The sequence below is a fragment of the Phalacrocorax carbo genome, chromosome 7, assembly GCF_963921805.1.
Source record: "Phalacrocorax carbo chromosome 7, bPhaCar2.1, whole genome shotgun sequence".
Classification (NCBI taxonomy): Eukaryota; Metazoa; Chordata; class Aves; order Suliformes; family Phalacrocoracidae; genus Phalacrocorax; species Phalacrocorax carbo.
This window is the reverse complement of record NC_087519.1, coordinates 174,700-200,778: the sequence shown is the minus strand read 5'-3', so window position 1 is coordinate 200,778 and position 26,079 is coordinate 174,700. Positions and strand designations below refer to the sequence as shown.

Below are 26,079 nucleotides of genomic sequence, written 5' to 3'. Positions count from 1 at the left end.
CTTATACATCTTTGCTTATGCATTGTAGTTTTGAGTCACCGTAGTTCTTAGTGACACTGGCCTGTGTGGACAGGCACACAGAGTAATTTTCCTTGTTGTTATAGACAAACCCAACCTACTTGGCCAAGCTGATTTTTCAGATGCCTCAAAACAAATCCACAAAGTTCATGGATTCTGTCATCTTCACGCTGTATAACTATGCATCCAATCAAAGAGAGGAATACCTGTTGTTGCGGCTTTTCCAAACAGCGTTGCAGGAAGAGATCAAGTACGTGATAGCATATGGCACATTCTTGCTGTTGAATGAGTTTTTGCCGTTTCTTTAATTGAGGCAATTTTCACGTTATGTCCCATGATAATATGCAGATAAAGCTAAACTGTTCCTTCGTTGTCCTCTTCCTATTTCATATCTGTTCTTAACGTAGTCTATAAAGGAAGGGTCAAGCATGTCCATTGAGGATGAGGGCTTTTCACTTCAGTCAAGATTTCACCGCTCAAAGCGGCAGTGACTTCTAATCTGATGCAAAATCATCCTGAAATTCAGTCTAATCTCAATTCTCCAGTGTCTGGTTATAAAGACCTCCAACAAACTGCAAACTTGGGCTTTACAAGCCAGGGAGAGAGCTAATGCTAAGCCCTCTGGATTCCCAAAAGCTGAGGAGGAGGCTGAAGCCAAGAGACTGTGGTGTAGGTGGCATTTCTATTTACTGGCCTTGTTAGGGACTCTGGCTGTCCTCAGGCATGTTTTGTTTGATCACTTGGGCCTTAGGAGCTCAGTGTTACATGACTTTTGGTTTTTTACAATGCAGAGCTGCACAGCTTACACACAGAAATATACACACAGAATTGCATAGGTTGTAAAAGACCTTTAAAATCATAGAGTCCAATCGTACACCTAACCCTGCCAGCTCACCACTAAGCCACTTGCCTAAGCACCGCATCCAAATGCCTTTTAAATATCTCCAGGGATGGCATCTCAATGACTTCCCTGGGCAGCCTGTTCCTATCCCTGACAGCTCTCTCATTAGTATTTCCTAATATCCAATCTAAACCTCCCCTGGCGCAGCCTGAAGCCATTTCCTCTCATGCTATCGCTCACTACTTATGAGAAGAGACCAACGCCCACCTCGCTACAACCTCCTTTCAGGTAGCTGTAGGAAGCGGTAAGGTCTCCCCTCAGCCTCCTCTTCTCCGGACTGAACAATCCCGGTTCTCTCAGCCGCTCCTCATCAGACTTGTTCTCTAGACCCTTCACCAGCTTCGCTACTCTTCTTTGCCCACGCTCCAGTACCTCAATGTCCTTCTTGTCCTGAGGGGCCCAAAACTGAACACAGTATTCAGGGTGCAGCCTCACCAGTACCGAGTACGGGGCCACAAGCACTTACTTCCCTACTCCTGCTGGCCACAGTATTGCTTGTACAAGCCAGGATGCTGTTGGCCTTCTTGGCCACCTGGGCACACTGCTGGCTCATGTTCAGCTGGCTGTCAGCTAGCACCCCTGGGTCCTTCACCGCCACACAGCTTTCCAGCCATTCTTCCCCAAGCCTGTAGCGTTGCATGGCCTTGTTGTGACCCAATGGCAGGACCTGGCACTTGGCCTTGTTAAACCCCATACAACTGACCTCGGCCTATCGATCCAGCCTGTCCAGATACCTCTGCAGAGCCTTCCTTGCCCTCAAGCAGATCAGCACTCCTGCCCACCTCAGTGACACCTGCAAACTTGCTGAGGGCGCACTCGATACCTTCATCCAGATCATTGATGAAGACATTGAACAGGACTGGCCCCAACGCTGAGCCCTGGGGAACCCCGCTTGTGACCAGCTGCCAACTGGATCTAGCTCCATCACCACAACTCTCTGGGCCTGGCCATCCAGCCAGTGTTTTACCCGGCCAAGAGTACACCTCTCCAAGCCATGAGCAGCCAGCTTCTCTAGGGCTGTGTGATGGCGCTCAGGATGAGCTGCTCCATAGCCTTTCCTGGCACCGAGGTCAGGCTGATAGGCCTGTGGTTCCCTGGATCCTCCTTCCAGCCCTTCTTGTAGATGGGCATCACACTTGCTAATCTCCAGTCAGCTGGGAGCTCCCCAGTTAGCCAAGATTGCTGGTAAAGGATGGCAAGTGGCTTGGTGAGCAGTCCCGTCAGCTCCCTCAGTACCCTTGGGTGGACCTCATCTGGCCCCATAGACACGTGTGTCTAGGTGGTGTAGTGGGTTGCTAACCATTTCCCCTTGGATTATGGGGGCTCTGTTTTGCTCCCTGTCTTCCAGCTCAGGGTGCCAGGTACACCAGGAACAACTGGTCTTACTATTAAAGACTGAGGCAAAGGCAGCATTTAGTACCTCAGCCTTTCCTCAGCCGTTGTCACTATGTTTCCCCCTGCTCCCAACAAAGGCTGGAGAGTCTCCTTAGCCCTCCTTTTGCTGCTAACATATTTCTAGAAATATTTTTTTTATTCTCTTCTATGGCAGTAGCCAGCTTAAGCTCTAGGTGGGCTTTGGCCCTTCTAATTTTCTCCCTGCATAACCTCGCTACCCCTTCTTCCAAAGGTCATAAACTCTGGTATGTTGGTGGCTTTTCTGTTTTTTTTTGTCTCTCTCCCCTGCCGCCCCCCCCAAGTTCCAGCCAAAGCTCCCTGTTCAGCCAGGCCAGTCTTTTTCCCTGCTGGCTCATCTTTCGGCTCATGGGAGTGGCCTGCTGTTCCGCCTTTAAGGCTCCCTCCTTGAAGAAAGCCCAGCCTTCCTGGACTCCTTTGCCCTTCAGGAGTGCCTCCCAAGAGACTCTGTTGATCAGTCTCCTAAACAGGCCAAAGTGTGCCCTCCGGAAATCCAGGGTGGCAGTTCTGCTGAATTCCAATTCATGCTTGGAATAGTAGTCCAGGGAAATGTAGACACTTTGTTCTCTGCCGCTGTATTTTACATAGCAGTATACCAGGAGTGGCTTTTGTTGTCGATTGCTTGTTTTCTTATTTTAAATATTGGAATAAATCCACAGTTCTTTTTCTTCTCTACATAAAACATGCTCTGTTTCCTTTGTATTTTTGAATTGTGCTCTCAAATAGAATGTACAGTTGGATTTGCATTAATTGTCATCGAGATGACTACTGGCAAGTTGCATTGGGATTCCCAAACAAGAGTCATAAGTTTCTTGCCTCATCTCTCTTGAAGTGTTCTAGTATTGTTCTTATACAGTGTTATAGTTAATTGCCATATCGAGATTTTAGTACAAGTCCATCATCTGTTTCGTTAGGGTAATGATCTTTAAAAGTTTGGTTTATGCCAAGACATGTATCTAAAGATGACAGAATTTTGTGTACCTGATAGTTCATGTAGATTCTTTCTTCTTCAGATCAAAAGTAGACCAAATACAGGAAATCGTGACTGGGAATCCTACTGTTATTAAAATGGTGGTAAGTTTCAACCGTGGTGCCCGTGGTCAGAATGCCCTGAGGCAGATCCTGGGACCGGTTGTGAAGGAAATCATCGATGACAAATCACTCAATATCAAAACTGATCCGGTGGATATTTACAAGTCTTGGGTTAACCAGATGGAGTCTCAAACTGGCGAGGCCAGGTATGAGAACTGTTACTACTGTGGTTTTCTAAACATTTCTTGGCTGCTTTGTACTGCTTGGTTAATCATTTCAGACCATCCTTGGCTTCACTCCGTGCTTCTTTCCACCTGATACTGGCTTTTCCATCTCCTCAAGATAACTTTCATCTGAGAATTCTGAAGATGATGTTCTGGTGATGGTGCAGAGTGTACTGAAAGGGAATCCCATTAGGAGATGGAAGAAGAAATGTTCTTTGGTGTTTGCCTATGTTGACTTGATAATTAGCTATGAGGTGCCCTCTAACCTAAAAGAAATAATGCTAAGAAAAAGTATTTGGGAATTGGTCTCTGTTCAAGTCATCTACTGCCTGTACAAACTTAGGTACTATTTGCAAGCCAACAAAACCTCTTTTGCTGGAGGAGAAGCACAACACTGCCGTTCTTTTAGTCCTAACATCTTTCTAATTAATATCAGCCACTGATGACAACCGGATTGTGCTAGAAGGTTTTCTGTCATTCTGGTTTCTTCCAGTGCATGTGATGGGCTAGAACTTGAGGTTTCTATTGTGGTGCTTCGTTGTGTTTTGGTTTGGCTTTTATTTGTTTTAAAACATACTTTAAAAACAAAAAAAAGAAAAAGAAAAAACTCTGCAGATGAGTGAGTTTCCCCATTCAAAGCCATCTGCAGTCATATATCTTGCTGTACGCCTGGTTCAAAATTCTGGTCCTCTTAAAAATGCAGGCAAAGATGGGTATCCAGTTTCTTCCCTTTACATGAGATTTAGGAGATGCTTTTATGAATTATCTGTCTTACTGTCTGGAAGACCATGCAGTAATTTCAGCTGATGGAGAAAACATAATTACTCCTTTGGCACTGCTTCCCACCAGTAGTATGTTACATCAATTTTATGGATACTGTTCTAGATTCTGGCTTGGGTCAAAGCTTTTATCATCTTAACATTCAAGTGTGTAGCTTGCTTTTTCACCAATTTATTTGCAGCCTGAAGTACTTCTACATGTCACAGATGGCACATTTTTGTCTAGTGTTGACAAAAATGTACAGTTTTGAGCTACCTGGGCCGCCTCTCACAGTGGCCGTTGCAAGGGAGAATAGAGGAAGTAAAAGCAAGAAGTCTTCAGCTCTTCTGGTGTCTGAAAGGTTAACTGAAGGCAACATACAGCTCTTGGCAGCCAAGCAAATATAAGCTTGTTTCTGTGTTGAGCTAGAAATTCTTGAAATATAATAGCCTGAGGAATACTCACCTTCACATGTTTGACTTTTTCAAATAGCAAACTGCCGTATGATGTTACACCTGAACAAGCTCTAAATCACGAAGAGGTGAGGACGCGCCTGGATGCCTCAATCAGAAACATGAGGACAGTGACAGACAAGTTCCTGTCTGCCATTGTTAGTTCAGTGGACAAAATCCCGTGAGTCTGGTGTACCACAGTATTATCCCTGAGAGGGCGTTGGTGGGTTCGTGCTTGCAGCAGTCTCATTTGTCCCTTTTCTTTCTCTCCAAGTTATGGAATGCGTTTCATTGCCAAGGTACTAAAAGACTCCTTGCATGAGAAGTTTCCTGATGCTGGCGAGGATGAGCTTCTGAAGGTGAGGATGTCAACACCTTTGTAAATCGTTGTCAGCCAAACTGACTGTGGCAAGCACATATCATTCTTCTCCTTCGGGTGTATGTGTGGAGAGGAGTGCATGTAAACCTATATAAAGCTTATTTATTTACCTCTGTGGACAGATGATGTTTCACGTTGGGCTTTTGATTTTTAGCTTCATGTACGTAGCCTGAGATGTAATACATTAAGAAGGAGGTATCTTATTGCTTCTGTTTTGGTTTTGGTATCTTAGGCATTTGGTCCTTTAGGTTTCTTGACTTGGAGTACTCTTGCTCTCCTAGAAGTTAAACCTTGGTTTTGCTGGTATGATCACAGCTAGCTGCTCCTTCTTTAAAGGGACAATGTCAAATTAAAAAGTCTGTGTGCAAAATTCTGATATTCCTAATTCCCCTATCTAATGCTCTAGGACATTTTGACATCAACATGTGGAGAGTCACTTTCCGTGGTGTTTAGTCAGTTTTGTATGTTGCATTTCAGTAGGTCTGGAGAACTAAAATGATCCCAATAGTAGGCACTATGAGGTGACTATAGCTTTGGGGTTTTCACTGAAATTTCTTGGATTTTATGGCTTTCGCTAATTGTGAAGGCCTTTATGCCTGTGAATGCTTTGCTTGTTAATAAAACAAAGTTTGGATCTTTAGAATACTTGACAAGGTCTCTTTAAACTTCTCTGCCTCTGCTTCATTACAAAATAATTACCAATCTGAATGCTGTTTTCTTCTCTCTTCTAGTTCTGTGCTTTCCCATTCTGAGACATCGATTCTTTCTAAGCAGGTGAATTAATTTCTTCCATCTGTAAATTTAGGTGGAAAACTGCGGTTTGCAGTAATCCTCGTGGAAACAATGTAACTGTCCACGTGAAAGTCAAAACTGCAGTTGTGTGCAATGACCACTTGTAGATATTTTCTTTTTTTTAAGCAAACAAAGCTACCCTTATAATACACTGTATTTCTTCCCCCTCAAGTTTAAAAGTTATTAATACAGTTTCTTTCACAGATGTGTTTTCTTATTACTGGTAGTAAACAGCTTTGACTGTTGTCATCTCATGTTGTAATCCAGGGGCTTGCGTGGAACAGTTGTCAAAAAACGTGACCTCACTGAAAGCAGTTCATAATTTCTGGGGCTGTGCCGCAACGGCTGGATTTTTTTTTCTCTCTGTTTTCAGCTGTTTGTTCAGACCCTGTTCTCTTCTGAGCATTTAAGTCATGCGGCAAGCAGGGGAAGCCAAAATTCAGTGACCTGGCCCTCTGCAAATTTCTGTGAACCATCAGAAAATACTAGAGCATGCAGTGTGAGAACTATGGCTTTGCATCAGCATGTTGGGTTAATTCCTTTTAATTGCTGGAATTACTTTTGGCAAAACGTCAAATACAGGTTAGAAGTGTATTTGTGAGCATATAGATAATGTGATATTTTTTATTTTTGGTTCCTTAAGCTTTATTGCTGCTCACAATTGACTAGATAAATTGGATTTCGAAGCATCAAATGCCATTCGCCTTCCGTATTTCTGATTTTCTTACCTCTGGATTAAGTGGTTTCTCAGTTACTCTTGCTAGCTTTTAACTGGGAGTCTGTGCCTGAAAATGTTGCTGGCTTATTGAAGAATTATTCTGAAAGAAAAAAGGGCTCTGGAGAAGGAATGGAAAGTAGTTTCCTCAGTTTAGCTCCTTAGTGTGCCATGCTTCCTCACCATTTTTGCTTCATTGGAGATGGCGGCCGATTCTGCACGCTTCTCTCAGAATTAGCTCTTGTTCCATATTGAAACTGCATTACTGGGTTGCTCTATACCATGATCGCTCTGCCTTCTGTTAGACTAACTCAATTACGTTTAATTCTCCTGATAGATTGTCTCATGCTTATATGAGTAGTCCATTGGTAACTTTTAATATCTCCTGTCTGTACACCTTTAGAAGTTAAAATTTTAAATCTTTATGCATAGGAATATCTGCTGCTCTATTGTCCTGTGACTAGTATTGCTCAGTCTTCCCCTGTGTGTTGACTGTCCTGTTGCATCTTAATGAGTTGGGTGGGGGTTTTGTTGTTTTGTTGTTTTGTTTTGTGGTTTTTTGGTTTGTTTGTTTTCACTGTAGAGTCTTTGAGATAGTTTGTGCTTGTATACAGCAGCACAGCAGAACCTTTATCTTGGAAGGGACCTCTGGCTTACAAGAAAATAATTTATCAAAGCACAGCAGAGTAGTTTCAATAAAATTCACTTGGGTCCTATACCATTGTTTCTTGATGTGTTTCTTCTCTACTCAACTTTTCCCAGATTGTTGGCAACCTACTCTATTATCGCTACATGAATCCAGCTATTGTCGCACCAGATGCGTTTGACATCATTGATCTTTCAGCTGGAGGTCAGCTGACCACAGATCAACGCAGAAACCTTGGTTCCATTGCAAAGATGTTGCAGCATGCTGCATCTAATAAGATGTTCATGGGAGACAATGCGCACCTAAGCATCATTAATGAATACCTATTGCAGTCATACCAGAAATTCAGGTAGAACACCTTAGCTAATCAAGTTGCGAAGTTTGGCGGAGGGTGACAGTGCAAGTAGAAAGGGATAATGATAAATTTTGAATATGGTACGTTCCATGTCTGTCAAATATGCAGTCTGTTGAAAATAAGAGGTTGCACTCCAGGCTGCCAATAGCATGAGTGGCAGTGGCAGATAAAATATGTACCTGGAACTGATGAGCAGTACATTGTATGTTGATGAGATTGCAAAGTTGAGTATTTTGACTTAGGAGTTTCCAGAATAAAGGTTGCTTTTGCACATGTTTACTGTGATACTTTGGATGTGGACAACTAGAACGGACATAGTCCCACAGGAACCCTGGCTCCGCATGAAAACCCGGTGGTGCTGAGGGATAAAGCAGGTTGGCATTTAGCTGTTCGTATAGTTGAAGTAAGCTTTTGGTCAAGGATCGTCATCTGATACCTCTTGTGTTTTGAAAGAAAGAAAACCAGGGATCGCTGGGAGCAAGGGATGTTACTGGAGTGGAGACAGGAGGATGTGTGAACAAGGTCACAGGAGCCATAGACCAGTCCTGTGAATGCTAAAAATGCGTCAGTGTCAACATGGCCAATATCAATAATCGAATTTACTAGGTTACTTCTGATGTGTTAAACTAAAGCTGACAAACTGTAGTATGGTGTAATGTACCATAGTTTAAAGAAGAGAGAGTATACTTGGGATTATCATGGGGAGTTAACGCTCTTGATACATCACGTGACTCTGCGTCACACTGATTCTTCTCTTCTCTTTTCTGAAGACGTTTTTTCCAGGCTGCCTGTGAGGTTCCTGAATTGCAGGATAAATTTAATATTGACGAATATTCTGACTTGGTGACTCTCACTAAACCAGTTATTTATATTTCTATTGGTGAAATCATCAATACGCACACTGTAAGTATACATTGGTCGCAGTTGCTCCTTATAAGCAGTGCTTACAAAGACAATGCTGCTTCTGGCTGAAACACAAAGTTACCAAATACAAGGCTGAAAGTTGTCTTTTGATTGTGGTGTGCAAGAGCTTGTCAATTTGCAGAATTAAGTCATTTGCTGTGGCTTCGCTAAGATTTTTCTTGTTTTTGAAAGTATTTGAGTATGTGATAATGGCACGGCTTTGAATGTTGATATTGCTGCTTTGGAGTTCAGCGAAGTAAGATCTTTTTCTAGAAGATAACAGCTCTGAGTAATGTAATTTTACCGTCTAGAAGAGGATGTACAATTAACAACATAAATGTTCTTTCTGTTCATCTAGTTGCTCTTAGACCATCAAGATGCAATTGCTCCTGAGCACAATGATCCAATTCATGAGCTACTGGACGATCTCGGAGAAGTTCCTACAATTGAGTCCTTAATAGGTGGTCTAGTTTATTGTACTTAAGAAATGTGATATTGCCTTAAATGATTTTAAGTGCAGTAAAGCTGTCGTCTAAGGAATCATCGCAGGTCATTCGGGAGGACGCACTCTAAAAAGCAGCAGCAGATATGTTCTGGTGTATTCTCTGACTGTGGAATTTGTTACCCTGAAAAAAACAGGGATTCTTTCTCTTCTCCTCCTGACCCCTTCACTCCACTCCAGAAGTTTCTAGCAGATAGACAGAATTTTTAACATATTCTTCCTTCCGCTACACTAGAGCCATTTCTCTGTGTGCGTGTCCGTCCGTCCCAGCTTGTTTGCAAACATCTGTCCTCCATTCTAGAGATCTGTAGGGTTCCCTTCAGAGTGTGGTAATAAGCGTATTAAATGACATATGTCCCTATAGGGATCTTTGGCATATGGACAACTAACTTTTTTTCCTCCTTTAGAGTTTTTTCTATAAGTTAAGAATTGTATCATCTGTCTTCTGCCTGGGGAAGTAACGGACTCTGCTAATCTGTGAAAGTATTCTAAAAACTTGAGCCACGGTTCGCTGCTTCACGATATAACACTGGAAAGTTGTGCAAGCCTTTCTCCTTCTTTGCTTTCTATTTTGCAGCTATCTGAAGCGTGAAATCTGATGGGCGGGGTGGGGGGGAGCAGGTTGGTGTCGAACGGACACAGGTTGTTTTGGAGAGGATGCTTTGACAGCAAAATGCCTATCTTGAAGTCGCTTGATGAGAAAGATTGGAACCTTTTAAAGGAATGATTGCTAGCATGTTTTCTTCTGAGCACTGGCAAAGAACAGAACATCAGAAGCCTTATCTGAGCGAACCTAGACCTTGAGTTTAACGAGTCCTTACCCTCCTTCCCCATTTTCATTTCTCCTGTGTGCATCGTATCAATGTGGTTAATATGTCAGAGTTTAATCTTTCCACAGCCCTTTAAAAAGGGGGGGCGGGAGGGGAAGCATCCTAACAACTGTTGAGATGGAAGTTCAGACACAACTAGAGCAAGAAAATTTCCTTTTGACAGGATAGCTTCCTTTGTTTAATAGAAGATTACAAGCTTGGTTGCCAACAAGGGCTTCACTTCTTAGCTTGGAAAATTAATTCTAATGAGGACAGAGACACAGAGGCATGGTCGTAGTTTTATAAAGTATTTTTGGCAGGTCAGCTACTCTTCTCAGTAGAGAGTGTGATGCTGTGATACAGTGTGAATGCATGTACATCTTTAAGGCATACGAACTGGTGATTTTGTGGTGCCTTTCTGGCCGGTGCCTTCTCTCAGTTTTGTGAAGGAAAAGGTCTGTAACACATTCAAGACAATGTTCTTAAAGCTGTTGTTGGCTTTTGAAGTGTCCTTTCGACAGTATAGGAAACAGTGTGGTTTTTCTGTGGTCTGTTAGATAGGGAAAAATCACAGAGCTCTAGCAGTCATGAACGTAAAGAATGTGATTTAATCTGTAACCTCTTTTTGCTTGGCAGGGGAAGGGTCTGGCAGTGTTAATGACCCCAACAGGGAAATGCTAGCAAAGACTGAGGTTTCTCTCACGCTCACTAATAAATTTGACGTTCCTGGTGATGAGAATGCAGAGATGGATGCGAGAACAATTCTGTTGAAGTAAGTGAGGGGTAACTACCTAACATGTTTCTCAAGAGAACAAGGAACCTGAATCTTCACAGTTAATCTGCATGTGAAAAAAAGAGAATCGACGCGTAATTTAAACAAACTTGGGACTGTTACTCCAAATACACTGCGCTTGTAGCCATGTCCTTTCAATGCTGTGGCTGTTAAATTTGTTACTTTTTGTCACTGTTGATTTTTACATTCTCTAAGAGTCTATCTTGGATGGTTCTGGAGAGGAAAAATACCAGAAAAGAAAACCTTGTAGATGTGAGTGAGCGTGTCAGCAGCAGTTGGATTCGTGTGCATGTGACTAACTTGTGAAGATCATCTTAAATAATCCATAGTGTTCATCACAATTCTTAACTCTGAAGTCTATTAATGTAAAATTTAAATGAATCAATATTTGTGTTGCCTGTATATTGCCCCGTGCAAATGTTTTTAATAGAATATATGTAACATATGGACATTTTCAGGGTAACTAAATGTCTAGTATATGTGAATAACGCTCTGTTACTAAGTTTTGCGGGTTCCTGCAGAATTAGCTTCTTTAGCCTTTGAGCAGATGATGTCTGTGTCGTGTTAGCAAAGCGGAAGACGATGGTACCTTACAATACTCTCCCTGTAGCTTTCCCCAGTCTGCGGAAAATATCTCCTTGGGTTGTTTTTACTGTTGTGGCTTTCCTCTCTATGTTGTGGTCCCCTTCTCTCTGCACTTGCTGTCTCCCAGATCTGACTCTTAATAGATGAAGGCTTATAGCCTTTTTGGGAAATAGAGGTCTTAATTGCCTATTGGAGAGAGAGGAAGGGACTGTCAGGTGTTTCATTTTTGCCAGACTTTATTCCGGAGGACTTAGTGCTAGTATTGACTCTTGGCCAGTTTTAAGCAAATCCCTGTTGCTGAGATGTATAGAGCAGCTACCTGACATTCAGATGTGTATTTACCCAAAGTGATTCATTCCTGCTCAGATGCTAGATAGTGTAACAGAATTCCTCAGGTCAGCTTACACTTGGCCTAGATGGACCAGTGATCTCCCAGAAGAAAATCTTGTCTCCAGAAATAACTGTAAATTAACTGGGGCTCTCAAAAAATACATAAGTATTTCCTTACCTGCCAGAAGAAAGTGATGTTGATTTTAAAAGTAAAGATTTACCAGATGTGCCGGTAGTCATCTAAGTTGTGGATGATGAGGAAGGTGCGTGTGTGTGATTCACTTTGCGTGATGCCAGAAATAATTCCAGCCTGACTGCGAAGTACTGATGGTGCTATTTGGTTTTATTGCGTGGCTCAAGGACATAATTGCCTCGAGTGGATACTGGCTGCAATTAAATCACAGCTGAGATCAAGGAGTGACCCTATCTGTCACCATATTGGAGTCAGGGATCTGCTTTGGCTCCGTTATGGTACACATAAGAAAATAGTCCTGTGGAGTTGGTTTTTGATACCTGTTAGAAAGCACTGAAGTGCACTTATGGATGAATAATATTATGCACTTCTTCTGGCTGCACAAGTTTGCCGTTGCTGCTACCTGCTTTACCTTTCATCTTGGAACGGCAGCTTCTGTGGTCCACATGGCGGTACTGGGGCTGCCTTGGAATATGTGGGGTAACATCCTTGCTGTTTGAGGGGGTACTGGGGACCAAATCCAGTCTACTAAGTAGATGAACCTTTCAGGGAACCGGTTTCTGATAACACGTTGTCAAAAAGGTAAAGTGCTTCTCAGGGTTCTGGTCTGGTCTAGCCTATAACTATCTAAGAGCACATCCAGTGATGATCTGACTTAAGGTAAATCAGTAACATTGGTATTGTTGCAGAATGGAACAGTATTGAAGGTCTTTCAGTTTTAAGTTTTTTCACCTCTTCTCCCTGATTTCTTTACAGCACAAAGCGTTTAATTGTTGATGTAATCCGCTTCCAACCAGGGGAGACGCTGACTGAAATCTTGGAAACTCCAGCTACCTCAGAGCAAGTATGAAGTTGTTTACCTGCATCCTTTTTAGACTAGGAAACTGTCTTCTGTGTAGATATCTGTGGGTATACTTGGGAATCTGTATTTATGTATCGCAGTGAAGCTGCAGGGTACAAGGCGGGGAATATAATGGTAATAAATTTCATGTGTGAATCTTACTTCTCTAGTAGTTGGTAGAAACTATTTAACCAGAACACAGTTTGAAAAACAGCAGGTAGGCTTCTGCTGGTTCCCATATGTGGATTGTGTTCATCAACCATGGATTTGCTAGAGTCAATACAGGAATGACCGAACAAAACTCTATCCTATGTTTTCCTGGAGGTCAGACAATCTGTTTCTGGTTCTTTGTCACCTTAAAATCAACCTGCTTATGACCTTGTAATTTTTTTGTTTTCTTTTTCTAGGAAGCGGAGCATCAAAGAACTATGCAGAAACGGGCCATTCGTGATGCTAAAACTCCCGATAAGATGAAAAAATCTGTGTCTGTAAAGGAAGATGGCAACTTAAATCTTCAAGAAAAAAAAGATAAAATCAAGACAGGCCTGAAGAAGTTGACAGAACTGGGGACAGTGAATGCAAAAAATAAATACCAGGAACTAATCAATGACATTGCAAAGGTATGCCAGTCAGTGGCTTCCTAGTAATCATAGTGGAGTTTTCCCACAGTTTGCAGTGTTGTGAAACTGGCACGAGTTTTCAGGAGTAAGTTTTGTAGTAGCAACTTTACAGACATTAAGCCTACCTTTTGCGTGGCGTTTCCACCTCTTGGCATTTGGGAAGTCCTTATTTTTATAGGATGTTTGTGTTTTCTCACATGACTGTGGTGCCAGAATCTTGGGCGCTTTAAGGAAAAGTGTTGTAGCTTGGAGGGGAAGTCCTGATATGTGATCTTTCCATTTTGGCTTCTTTTCACTAATTTAAGTAGCACCTCTACAGACTTTTTCACGTGGGGAAGTTTTGCCCATAACTTAAAGACATCCTAACCATTTTTTTATTTAAATGTACCCATTCAAGAATAGCTGAACGATAAAAAGGGGAGCTGAGAAAAGCTTGCAAAAGTGACCTAATACTGTTTTACATTGCTACGATGACAATGTATTTTATCACATTTACAAAAAACCGATTTGGGAAATGTTGTCTATGTAAAGTGAATAAATAATCACCTGTAGGGATCCAATTAGAATTAATCGTACTGTCATTAATATATATCAAAAATTAAAACAGAAGTCGACCTGAACGCGCGGTATTTTTGGTTCAGGTGTTAGGGTAATGTATGCTTAAAGATGGTCAACCAACAACAATAAGGAAGTCTGTGCCCTGCTACGGTTATAGCACTTGATTTGTAAGAAACCTTTCTTACCCAGCGGTGGTGAAAACTGCTGCCTTCCTTTAGATCACGTACTGTTGGTGCCTGCTCTGGTCATTGCAACTAGGAGAGCATTGAATTCTGAGAAAGCAACAAAAGCTTCAAACGAACTGATGGGTGGGGTTGGTTAGTTCAAAAAATAGTCAACGCAGAAGTGGTGACACTTAAACTGGGCAAGTGCAGCTGAGCGCTCTGCCTTGCAGCATGAAGCAAGACTAAGCAAAATCAGATGCTGTCTTCTAAATACTCTCTGCTCTGGGCTTGAGCAACTGGAGAGCTTGAATGACTATTAAGTCTCTGCCTGTCTTTCTCTGTGGCGCAGGATATCCGAAATCAACGTAGATACCGTCAGAGAAGAAAGGCGGAGCTGGTGAAGCTGCAACAGACATACAGTGCCTTGAACTCCAAAGCTACTTTTTATGGGGAACAAGTGGATTATTACAAAAGCTACATCAAAACCTGCCTGGACAACCTAGCCAGCAAGGGCAAGTATGTATCTTGGAACCATGCCACGGAAGTGTTTCTTAGAGAATGCACGTGTAGGTTGTTGCTAAGAATCATCATAATGCCAACTGCTTAAAGCTCCTCAGCCAGGCTCTTTATTGCAGTGATCGTTCTAGGGAAAGGGTCTCAGCAATGGTGGGAAAATAAGGGGAGAGGGCAGTGCCCTGAATTCGGGGTCAGAAAGATTTTGGTCTGTCTGGGGTCGGGGAGCGTAGGTTGTGCAATGGGAATGAAGCAGGTTGCCCGAGCAATGCATATGCTGCTCGGTCAGTCTGTCCTGTCATCCTTTCTAGGAGCAGAGAATGAAGATAACATAGTTTGTGCAAGGAAAGCATTGATCGCAAATTGTCCTTTTTTTACCCCGAACGGAGTCAGTTGTTGGAGTGCAAGGCAATTCAGATTTTCCGGGGCAGGGGGGAGAGTCTTCCTCCCCAGTGAGATGCGGGAAGAGCAACTGCCAGTGAAAACTGAGGCAAGAAGGTTCTCGAGAGTAATTTTAGTCTTCTCCATATTGCTTGTCACCAGATCACCTTTTGCCTAGTGACAGATGGTACAGCTTTCTAAGAAGTACCACGTGGTTATATTTTGGGTTTTGTTTGTTTGTTTTTTTTTCTTCTGTAGTGTAAGAGTTATTGGTAAGTAGTCCAAAATCAAAGATCTGATCTCAGCTACAAGTGCTTTGTAGATAAACTCACTAGTAGAAATACATCATCTATCAGCTGCATTAGTCACAGTCGATCAGCTGTACTGGTTATATCCCCTCATCAAAATAGGATTAAATGCTTGCTGTCCGTAATCTCTTTAACGGCCAGTTGAACATCTGCGGTGTGTCCTAGCACAACCGTGGGCCGGCCGTATCTTGGGGGGCATCAGGCACTGTGTTGCTGGCTGGTTGAGGAAGGTGATCGTCCCACTCTGCTCCGCACTGGTGCGGCCTCACCTTGAGTACTGTGTGCAGTTTGGGGTGCCACAGTGTATTAGGGATACAGGGCTGTTGGAAGGTGTCCAGAGGAGGGCCACGAAGTTGGTGAAGGGTTTAGTGGGGGGAGCTCTATGAGGAGCAGCTAAAGTCACTTGGTTTGTTCAGCCTGGAGAAGAGGAGACTGAGGGCAGACCTCATGGTGGTCTGCAGCTTCCTCACAAGGGGAAGAAGAGGGGCAGGTGCTGACCTCTTCTCTCTGACAACCAATGATAAGACCCGAGGGAATGGCAGGAAGATGTGCCAGGGGAGCTTTAGGTTGGATATTAGGAAAAGGCTCTTCACTCAGAGGGTGGCGGAACACTGGAACAGGTTCCTCAGGGAGGTGGTCACAGCGCCAAGCCTGACAATATTTGAGAAGTGTTTGTACAGTGCCCTCAGACATGTGTGAATTTTGGTGCTGTCCTGTGCAGGAACATGAGTTGGTTTCAGTGATCCTTGTGGGTCCCTTCTAACTCAGGACATTCTATGATTAATTTGACTGATCATTTTGTTGGGGTTTTTGGTTGGGTTTTTTTTTTTTTTCAGAGTCTCTAAGAAACCCCGAGAGATGAAAGGCAAAAACAGCAAAAAGATTTCTCTAAAATACACAGCAGCTCGACTTCATGAGAAGGGAGTCCTTTTAGAGATCGAGGACCTCCAAGGTAACCAGTGAGTATCTTTTTAAAACTCTTTAGAGCTGAATAACCTTCACAGAGGAAGAAGAAAATGGGTATGTTAAATTCTTGTCTCTTTCTTTGAACTAGTCTAGGTGCTATCAGTTGAGGACCAGAAGCTGTGACATATGTTTGAGATTGTGACAGGTTGTCTTGTGGTTTTTGTTCTTGGAATTTACCATTGTTGGTAGAGTTAGCTATTAAAGCTGAAGAAACTGTTTCGGGAATCTAGGCTGGCAATCCTAGCGACAACAAACTTTGGCATGGTGACCACCTTTCCGTTCTCTCTCTGGTTGAAGCAAAGCAGGTCTTTGGGAAGTGCATAGGGATTTAACCCATTCAAGGCATCCTCTTCCCACCCACCCTTCCCTGTCACCCACACAGTCACGGAAGTGTACCTCCTTGGGTGAATTGCTTCTATGGTTAATAGCTCTCACTGTTGAAAAATCAACTTAACGCTAGCTTGAGTTTATCCAGCTGCTGTTTCTAACCTTAAGAACTTGGTATATCTTAGGTGGAATACAGAGAAGCCGTGTGTTACTAGAATTCTTTTTTTTTTTTTTATCACCCCGGAATGCTATTTTGTACTTTGTGCACTAAATGAGGTATGGATTAAAGCATTAAAGTGGACTGTTTAGACTGTACAGGCTAAATTACCGTATTTCTTACTGTGCTTGTGTGAAGGTGTGACCTACCGGACGTAGAATCTGTTAGGATTCCATTCATTGTTGCATTGAGTCTGGTTGGCTTTTACGGTCTCATTCCAAATGGGGATATAGAATTCTTAGAAATTTATCTTCAGCTTTTTATCTCATATATTCTCTCCCTGTTTCAGTAGCAATTACATGCCCAGTAATGACCGTGGTTTTTAATTTCTCAAATTTCATAGGTTTAAAAATGTGATATTTGAAATCAGTCCAACAGAAGAAGTGGGAGATTTTGAGGTAAAAGCAAAATTCATGGGCGTACAGATGGAAACCTTCATGTTACATTACCAGGTAAGAACTGTCCTATTCAACAGTGGCCTGTAAGTTCCACTTGCCAGACTTTTCATCAAAATAGTAATAACATGTTTTCTGCCTGAAGAGTCTGAAAAATGCTCTCAAAAACAACCCATTTTTTGCAGGTGAAACAGATTCAATGCAAATGGGGGATTCGGACTGCTTTTGTTTCTTTACCTAATGGAAGCTTAATGTCAGTCTGTGTTTTTAGTTACACTTATAGGTACACACACAAAAGGAACGCATGCATTTCCAATAACTTCCTGCTAGAGCAGAGAGACTGGGAGTCAGTGGCAGTGGTCAGCTGGGCTTGGGTGTGGTGTGCCTTTGTAGCACTGCTTTGCAGAAAAAGCAGATGTTCTGAGAGGACTGCAATGAGGGAACTGCCATTGGTCATCCAAGTATAGCATTAACAGTGGCATCAGTTAAAAAGTCTTGCGTTGCCATTGCCGAAATTTTTACAGAAAGCAGCAGAAATAGCTTTATGATAGTTTACTCCAGCGTCACCCAGGCTGGACAGCTGCAGGAGCCAGATTTGGATTTTGCAGTGCGCACATTTCCCTGCAGTAGCCCTACCTGGACACCTTCTCCAATACATATTGTTCAAGAGTGGGCTAGCTAAAAGAAATTAATTGCTGAGATAAATCAGTGCAGGGAGTCCTGCTGCTCCCGGGTGCATCGCCGACAAGAGGAAAGTGTGACTAGAAATACAGCCTACATAAACGTCCGCGAGACTGAATCGCCTTTGTGTATGGAGTCGTGACAGAAATGCCATTTCTTTGCCTGCCCTAGACTGCAGTGCTCTAAAGCACCTCACTGAGACCTGCAGCAACTAAGATTTTTAGAAAGCGATGCTCTGGAACGTTCTAATGTTTCATGGGCACATAATGTAGTTGGGCACATAGGAGACCGTTTCTAAACATTACAACAACCTTAAGGCTACTGTGCAAATGAGAAGCCTGGGGATGGCTAGATCTGAAATTTGGCTTTCTTAGAATGGTCTTCTATTTCTGCCCTTTTTCATAATTTTCTGTTTTAATAAACACAGATTGAAAAATTAAGATCTTAAAAGCCTTAGAGTGACTTTATTTTTCATGTAGTACGAGTGGATCTTTAACGAGTCTCTTGTTTGTTCTGTCTTATGCCATGTACTTTGTGATAGATGTTCCTCAAAAACCTACTGTAACACAGGGTCTTGTATACTCTCTATAAACTCTTGAGGATTCCTCGCTCCTAAAGGTATTCTTTTTGGCAGGATCTTTTGCAGCTGCAGTATGAAGGCGTTGCTGTCATGAAGTTGTTCGACAGAGCAAAAGTGAATGTCAACCTTCTGATTTTCCTTCTGAATAAGAAATTTTATGGGAAGTAACCGATCTCTGCCAGCAAGTCTGTAAAAGGGGAGGTGAATAGAAACCTGCACGTATGACTTTTAATGACGTAGCTATGTATCAGTATATGCTCATATTTTAGCACAGCATATCAAATGTATGATGAAGAGGGACTAAGAACCTCTTGTGATTTGACAACCCTGACTGAGTCTGCAGGGAGTTGGTGTCTCGTTTATTTATGACCTTTATCATCAACTTTCAAGGTCCCTGAAAAGCAGTTAATTTAGAATGTATTTTTACATGGCACTGGGGGTTAGACTAATGTTAAGAGTGTACTTAGGGCATCCGGATGCTTTATTTGCCTAATTGTGTGCTTCGTGAGGCTTGCATTCTTGTTGACCTGTGCAAAGCAAAAGCCAACGCTGTACAATGGTTGGTTTGCCTCTTCCTGAAAGCAAGAAAGGGTTCAGAGTGTATTTTGGGCTCCAATTATTCCCTAACAGCAATGACCAAAATAAATGGTCAAGGTCCAGGTTACCCATTTGTTTGCGAGCTTGTGGTGGTGGCAGCAGCCTGTTCCCAAGATAGAACTACTATGGTCTGGGGAATCAATAAGCATCATAAATGGTTGCTGAACTATTTGTGATTATTATGTACTATAGCCACATAGAACAGCTTCAGTGTCTCATTTTTCTTGATTTGTTTCTCACACTGTAATAATTTACAGATGGACCCTTAAATAGGGGGACCATGGAATGTATTTACTAGTGCTTACAGAAGTGGAGGGAAACTTAAATTTCTTGAGGTGTGTTAACCTTTGATGTTGCTTGCAAAGCATTTGGAAATAACTTTTTTCCAGTTTAGAGCAATGTTCTATATATATGTGTATCTGATGCAATAAATGTTAGGCTCTACCTGCAGATTTGTCAAAGGAAAGATGACTATCTTAAATAGGTTAGCTTTTAAAAAGGTAAACTTTTCTAGCTATACTCAAGATATAATTTCTTCTACTGCTCTGGTTTTGTTGGGTTTTTTTACCATGGTGGTGGTGCTGGCTGTTCTGTAATAGCGAAGAAAAATGGAGAGGCTCTTTAAAAAAAAAAACAAAAAACAAAAAACAAAACCACCAAAAAACAAAAACTGACCTTTAAATTCATTGGTTGTTCCAGCTCTCTGCCCCCGCCAATTTTTTAAACTCTTTTTTAAAAAAGGGACGTGTCTCTTAATTGCAAACTTCCAGTTGTTCATAGGTCACTTGTGTTGTTCATTCAGATTACTGAGTTTAATTGAACTGCTTTACTCTCTCTCTGATCTACACTGAGCTAGTTATTTCAGCTTAGATTTTTTTTCTCATGAAAAAGACACTTGTAATATTTGAAATGGCTACATCCCTTTGGATAACTTTTCTGCAGTCCTCTTGGAAGCAAATATTCATTTCAACCTGCTGGTGTCTAGACTGTATTTAAATATATTTTCATGTTGGTGCATGCATGGTCCAACCCAATAACAAAAGTTACTTACCAAACCCAAGAAAGATCTTTTGTGGTGCAGATCATCTGAAGCACAGATACCTCAGAACTGGATTTCCACTGAAATCTGACGAAGAGGTCTGAACTGGGATAAAGGTCTTGCCTTGGTTCTTTTGTGGTTGTTGTGGGGTTTTTTTTTGTTGAGTTGGGGTTTTTTTCTGCCTCTGAATTTGCTGTATTGTAGAAGGACTGAAAAAGATCTCCTTTGATTTGGGGATGATGAGAATAATGGTAGACCATTCTAAAATGATTTTTAGGAAAAATGCAGCTGAACTCTGCAAGCTCCTGAGCCACAGGGATTGATCATCTCCCCCCACCTTTTTTTTTTTTTTAATTTTTTTTTTTTTAAATTAGTTATTTCAATACTTTTCAATGCCAAATAAATTCCGGCTGTAACCCATCTAGGATTCAGGGACAAGATCATGAGGTGTTAGAGGCCCGTACTACCAGTGGGGAAAGCATCCTTACTATGTGCTATACGATAATTCCCTGGTTGTCTATACCTATTGAAAAAAACATGGTTTTGGCCCAAACTGAAACAAAAGCCAACAAATCGGTTCTTTGAAAATAATTTTTAAAATGGTAAAGAGTCTACTCATTTTAGCTGAGCAACAGTATGGAACCGTGGAGGGTGGTTTGGGGTTTGGTTTTTTGTTGTTTGGTTTTTTTTAAAGGAAAAGCTCTATTAAAAGGTCCAATCTCAGCATTCAATTATATGTATTTTATAATTTGCTGATGGTTTAGCTTTGCGTACTCTTACACCACTGTATTTACCATGGGAGAAGCTACAGGTACAAAATGTGTCCTTTTTCTTTCCTGGTTAAATTTGCCTTTGTAACTCACATCTAAATAAAAAGTCAGTTGTCCCCATGGGCATTGTGTTACCACCTGACTGCAGACAGCAGCCACGAGCATGGGACGGGTCCCTGGGCACGGTGTTGCAGCAGCAGGCACCACCACCGGTAGGCATGGTTAGGCTGCACCAGCACCAGGGCAACCACTGTGACTCCATTGGTCTCCCAACTCTTCCGCAAGTTAGTCCTGGCCTTTCTTGTGCCTGAGGGGATGGCCATGCTGTGAGGACACATAACGGCTGACATGAGACAGGTAAGGCGGAGGTGTGGACCTCCTGATGGTGCTGCTTACCCCGCCACGCCCCAGGGGACCTTCCTGTGGCCATGTAGCATCCCAAGGGACCCACGCCTCCTACGATGCTCTAGCCCCACTGTAGTAGGATGAGTGCAACTCAGCCTTTGAAGGCATCTTATTCTTAAGTAACAGAAATGTCTTTTGATTTGGGTAGGGTAAACTGCAAGGCCCTCTGAGATGTGCCTGCACCCGGCCTGGCCTCCTACAGGCCTTGTACTGCACTTGCTATGGCTCTACAGTGTCCTCATGACCCCCAGAGACAGCAACCACCACCCCAAAACTCTGACCAGCCACCAGACCCTGCCTGAGTGCCCCCAGAGACCTATAAGCCTGACCCCAGGCTCCTGGAATACCCCAATCCCTGCTTCGGGGTCTCTAGTCCCCACTTCCAAACATCCCCAAATCCTACCCCAGGGCCCCAGACATCATAAGATCTGTTCCCAGAGCTTGATACCAACACCCAAACTGCCCTTGCCCAGGGGCTGGTATCTGAGAGAGCTTTCAGCAGTCTGCTTTCAGGATCTGGCGTGGGCCTCTGCTTTCCCCCCAGAGCCAGTAGTCCCCAGTGTGTCATATAATGCCCCAGCCTCCGCAGACAAGATTAAAATGCACCTTTACAGCACAACTACATCATGGAGCATTTCTTTCTGAGTCTTTGCGTGTAAGTATGAGCCGCAAAAGCAGAGTTGTTCATCATGACTTGTACAGAGAGATCTCATTGCGGCTCTGCCAGGGATTGTGCCAACACAGGAAAACATTTTCTGCTCCTGGGAGCCATCTGTAGTTGCGTATAAATTGTAGGATTAATAATTTCTAGAATGTGACTAATGCCAGTGCACCCTAGGAGTAAAGCTCTCCTGCAGCAATAGGGATTCTGTCTCCTGTAGAGGAAGAAATATAACTCTCAGAGCGCCTTGAGAAAAGGGAAAGATACTGTCATAAGGAACTGTTGCCCCTAAGGATTCCTCTTATGACTGAATGGAAGGTGTAGTTGACAACCTTCATCACCATGTCACTATGGGGCCAGACAGCCAGCTTGTTTAAGGGATCCTTGGCAGAATGATGATGGCATTAAGTTGTAGTCACCATTAAAGTTTGGGTGTTTTCTTAACAATGTTATGATTAGCATAGCAGAGAACTTCATGGTCAGAATAGCACAGGATTTCTACCAGTAGAGTCAGTGTAGCAGAGTTTTATATTTCATTGCATTGCATAACTAATGGTTTCTAATCACCTGGACCCTCTGTGAATCACACCAAATCTTAATATACCTGGCTTGCCCTGTCAATACGGCCAGACCCCACTGTGCTGAGCCGGCACCGGGGTGGTGGGCCCAGGGGTGGGGTGGTCCCACTCTCCCATTAAAGCCGCCGAGTGTGGGGGGGTGGGGATGGCTCTTCCTTGTCTGGGCTGTGCCAGCTAGAAAAAAAAAACACCTAAGCCCCCTGCCCCCCCCCCCCCCCCCCCCCCCCAAAAAACCCAAAAAACACCAAACGGTGGGAGAAGCCTTCTAACCATTCTCATGCACAAAAGCAAAAAATCGCCAATTTCAATGTTGTGGAAAGGGTGAAAAAAAACCCAGAAGTGAACTGTTTGGAAAAGCAATCCCAACTTTTACCTTACGGAAAAGCAAAAAAAAAAAAAACCCCAAACAGACAAAACCAAAGTAACCTGAACAACAACAAAAAAAGCCAAACCATCCAACCAGAAATCACCAAAACTAAATAAACCCACCGAAAACCCGAAATTGGGGAAAATTTGGGGTGAAACACCGGCAGTTTGAGGGGCATTGCTGGGGCTTATCCGGAATGGATTCTCCGGAGTGGGTCGGTTATCTGGAGCGGATCATCTGCTGCAGGTAAGCCCAGGTGAGTTGCCCGTTGGGGATTATCCTGGGGGGACCCCCCTGGTGTCAGTCATCCCCATGCATGTTCCCCATGGCGTGTCTGCCCAGACATGCCCCTGTCCGGCAGTGTCCGCCTCCTCCCCCGCCCTCCCTCTGCGTGTGTCTGTGCCCTCCCAGACGCTGTCCCCTGAGATGGCCCCCCTGCATGACTTTTTTTCCCCGGTGACATTCCTCCCCCCCGCTTCCCCTGGCCTCCTGTTCTGTGCTCGCTGAAGCCTCGTGCTTACGCAGGATGAGCAGTGGCGAGGCGAGGCGCTGCCAAGCCAACGAAGCCCAAGGCTCAGCAGCGCACAACTCCTTTGCAGGGCAGCCGCTGGCATCTGGTCTGCCTGGCTGCCCTGTGCCCCGACGCACAGCTGCCCCCCTCACCCCGGGCAGCCTGCCTTCAGAAGGGCAGCTGTGTTCCCCTGATGGATTTTCTTCTTTAACCCTCCAGGACCTGTTGACTTGCTGCTCTCCCTGTCCCAGCCCTGATGCCGCAGGCCTACAGCAACTGATGGGGCTTACTCCGGGGGGGTGTGGGGGTGGGAAAGGGGACCTTTCTCCCCAGGTTGTTTGTGCTGCTTCTCCTCCCTCGGGCGTGGGGTGGGGGCGAGTGGGGCAGGAGGGAGGACAGTAACGGCCACCTGATTTTTAAAGCAGTCGAGACGGAAGGACTAAAATGCTCGAGGCACTTTGGTGCTGGGCGGTGCGGAGGCAACGACTGACACTGCTGGGGCTGCGGGAGTGGGGAAGGTGCAGAGAACCAGGAGCTCTGCGCACGCAGTAACAGTTCCGTTATCCCGGCGAACGCCACCCGGAGCCGGCGCGGGTCTCGCCCCAGAGAAGAGCCGTGGCGATCGTGCCGCTGCCGCCGCGCTGGGCTACGGCAGCCGGGAATGGCGCATGCGCAGGGGCGGTGGTCTGTCCCTGCTGCCACCGTGCGGCCAAACTGCGGTACTGCACTCGGAACAGACGCATGCGCAGTGCCGACGTTGTGTCCCTGCTCGCTGCTGCCGCCGAGCGACCAAACCGCGGAACAGCAGGGGGAGCTGCGCTGCCCCGCTCTCGGCAGTCACTGATCGAGCATAATCGGGTACTGCAGACGGGCAGCCGCCCGTTCCCGAGGGTGAGGATTTTTTCGCTGGTCGCTGCTGCCACCGTGCAAGCAGATTCCGGTACTGCAGCCGGGCCGTTCCGTATGCGCAGTGGTGCTTTATTTTCTGCCCCCTACTTCCACCGACCGCCCAAACCCTCGTAGTGCCGGCGGGCACCGCGCAAGCGCAGTGCCGCCTTTTCCTGCTCTCTGCTGCCACCGTGCGATCAAATCACGGTACTGCAAGCGGGCAGTAACGCATGCGCAGTGGTCCTTTCTGCTCTCTGCTGCCACCGTGCGACCAAACAGCGGTACTGCAGGCGGGCGGCCGCGCATGCGCAGTGGCGCCTTTCTGCTCTCTGCTGCCACCGTGTGATCAAATCGCGGTACTGCAGGTGGGCAGCCGCGCATGCGCAATGGCGACTTTTATGCTATCTGCTGCCACCGTGCGACCAAACCGCGGTATTGCATGTGGGCAGCCGCGCATGCGCAGTGGTGCCTTTTTCTGCTCGCTGCTGCCACCGAGCGACCGAACCGCGGAACAGGGAGGGGGAGCTGCTCTACCCTGCTCGCGGCAGTCACCGATCGATGAAAACCGGGTACTGAGGAGGGGAAGCCGCCCTTTCCCCAGGGTGAAGTTTTTTCGCTGGCCGCTGCTGCCACCGTGCAAGCAGATTCCGGTACTGCAGCCGGGCCGTTCTGTGTGCGCGGTGGCGCTTTATTTTCTGCCCCCTACTTCCACCGACCGTCCAAACCCTCGTAGTGCATGTGGGCAGCCGCGCATGCGCAGTGGCGCCTTTCTGCTCTCTGCTGCCACCGTGCGACCAAACCGCGGTACTGCAGGCGGCCAGCCGCGCATGCGCAGTGGCGCCTTTTCTGCACTCTGCTGCCACCGTGCGACCAAAGTTCGGTACTGCAGGCGGGCGGCCGCGCATGCGCAGTGGCGGCTTTTTCTGCTCTCTGCTGCCACCGTGCGATCGAACCGCGGTACTGCATGTGGGCAGTCGCGCATGCGCAGTGGCGCCACTTTCTGCTCTCTGCTGCCATCGTGCGACCAACCCGCGGTATTGCATGTGGGCAGCCGCGCATGCGCAGTGGCGCCACTTTCTGCTCTCTGCTGCCATCGTGCGACCAACCCGCGGTATTGCATGTGGGCAGCCGCGCATGCGCAGTGGCGCTTTTTCTGCTCTGCTGCCATCGTGCGACCAAACCGCGGTACTGCAGGCGGGCAGCCGCGCATGCGCAGTGGCGACCTTTTAGCTCTCTGCTGCCATCGTGCGACCAAACCGCGGTACTGCAGCCAGCAGCCGTGCACGGGCTGGAGCGACATTTCGCCGCGCTCACTTCTCCACGCCACTTAGTGACACCCCCCCCCCCCCCGCTACCTGGTGACGGCACCGTGGGGGCTGGAGCCGTGTACCACAGCCCTTAGCGACAGGTGTTGACCCCTTGCGATAGCCCGGTGAGGGTGGTGCTGATACTCCTCGCCACGCTCTTAGCAACGGGCCCCGCCCCCGGCGATGGGCGGGCAGGCGGTCTGATGGCTGACCCACCTGGCCCCACCCACCTTTGCGACAGGCCCCGCCCCCTGGCGAGGGCCTGGTGGGGCGGGGCCGTGCTCCTGTGCTCCCCAGCACCCCCAGGTAGCAACAGGCCCCACCCCCTGGTGACAGCCTGGGGGTGTTGCTGGTGCTGCCTGGCCCCACCCTCCATAGCAAGAGGCCCTGCCCGTGGTGATGGTTCCAGGGGCATTGCCAGCGTCCCTTTGGACACACCCCCTTAGCGACAGGCCCAGCCCCCTGGCAACGGCCCGGGGGGCGGTGCCGGCTCTCTCCCCGTAGCGACAGGCCCCGCCCCCTGGCAACGGCCCGGGGGGCGGTGCCGGCTCTCTCCCCTTAGAGACAGGCCCCACCCCCTGGCAACGGCCCGGGGGGCGGTGCC

The 26,079-nt window shown here is 45.5% G+C and overlaps 1 protein-coding gene across 1 annotated transcript in view; it reads left to right on the top strand.

Moving 5' to 3' along the window:
* Positions 1-20,878, top strand: part of IQGAP1 (IQ motif containing GTPase activating protein 1) — a 74,578-nt gene extending 53,700 nt beyond the window's left edge. Inside the window, exons 25-38 of the mRNA XM_064455889.1 lie at positions 105-268; positions 3,346-3,570; positions 4,840-4,980; positions 5,074-5,158; positions 7,448-7,680; positions 8,457-8,589; positions 8,948-9,050; positions 10,537-10,672; positions 12,558-12,645; positions 13,050-13,262; positions 14,334-14,500; positions 16,023-16,145; positions 17,040-17,148; positions 18,407-20,878. Coding sequence (XP_064311959.1) covers positions 105-268; positions 3,346-3,570; positions 4,840-4,980; positions 5,074-5,158; positions 7,448-7,680; positions 8,457-8,589; positions 8,948-9,050; positions 10,537-10,672; positions 12,558-12,645; positions 13,050-13,262; positions 14,334-14,500; positions 16,023-16,145; positions 17,040-17,148; positions 18,407-18,520 — 2,034 coding nt within the window. The 3' untranslated portion in view covers positions 18,521-20,878. The remainder of the gene's footprint in view (positions 1-104; positions 269-3,345; positions 3,571-4,839; positions 4,981-5,073; positions 5,159-7,447; positions 7,681-8,456; positions 8,590-8,947; positions 9,051-10,536; positions 10,673-12,557; positions 12,646-13,049; positions 13,263-14,333; positions 14,501-16,022; positions 16,146-17,039; positions 17,149-18,406) is intronic.
* The last annotated feature ends 5,201 nt before the right edge of the window (positions 20,879-26,079 follow it).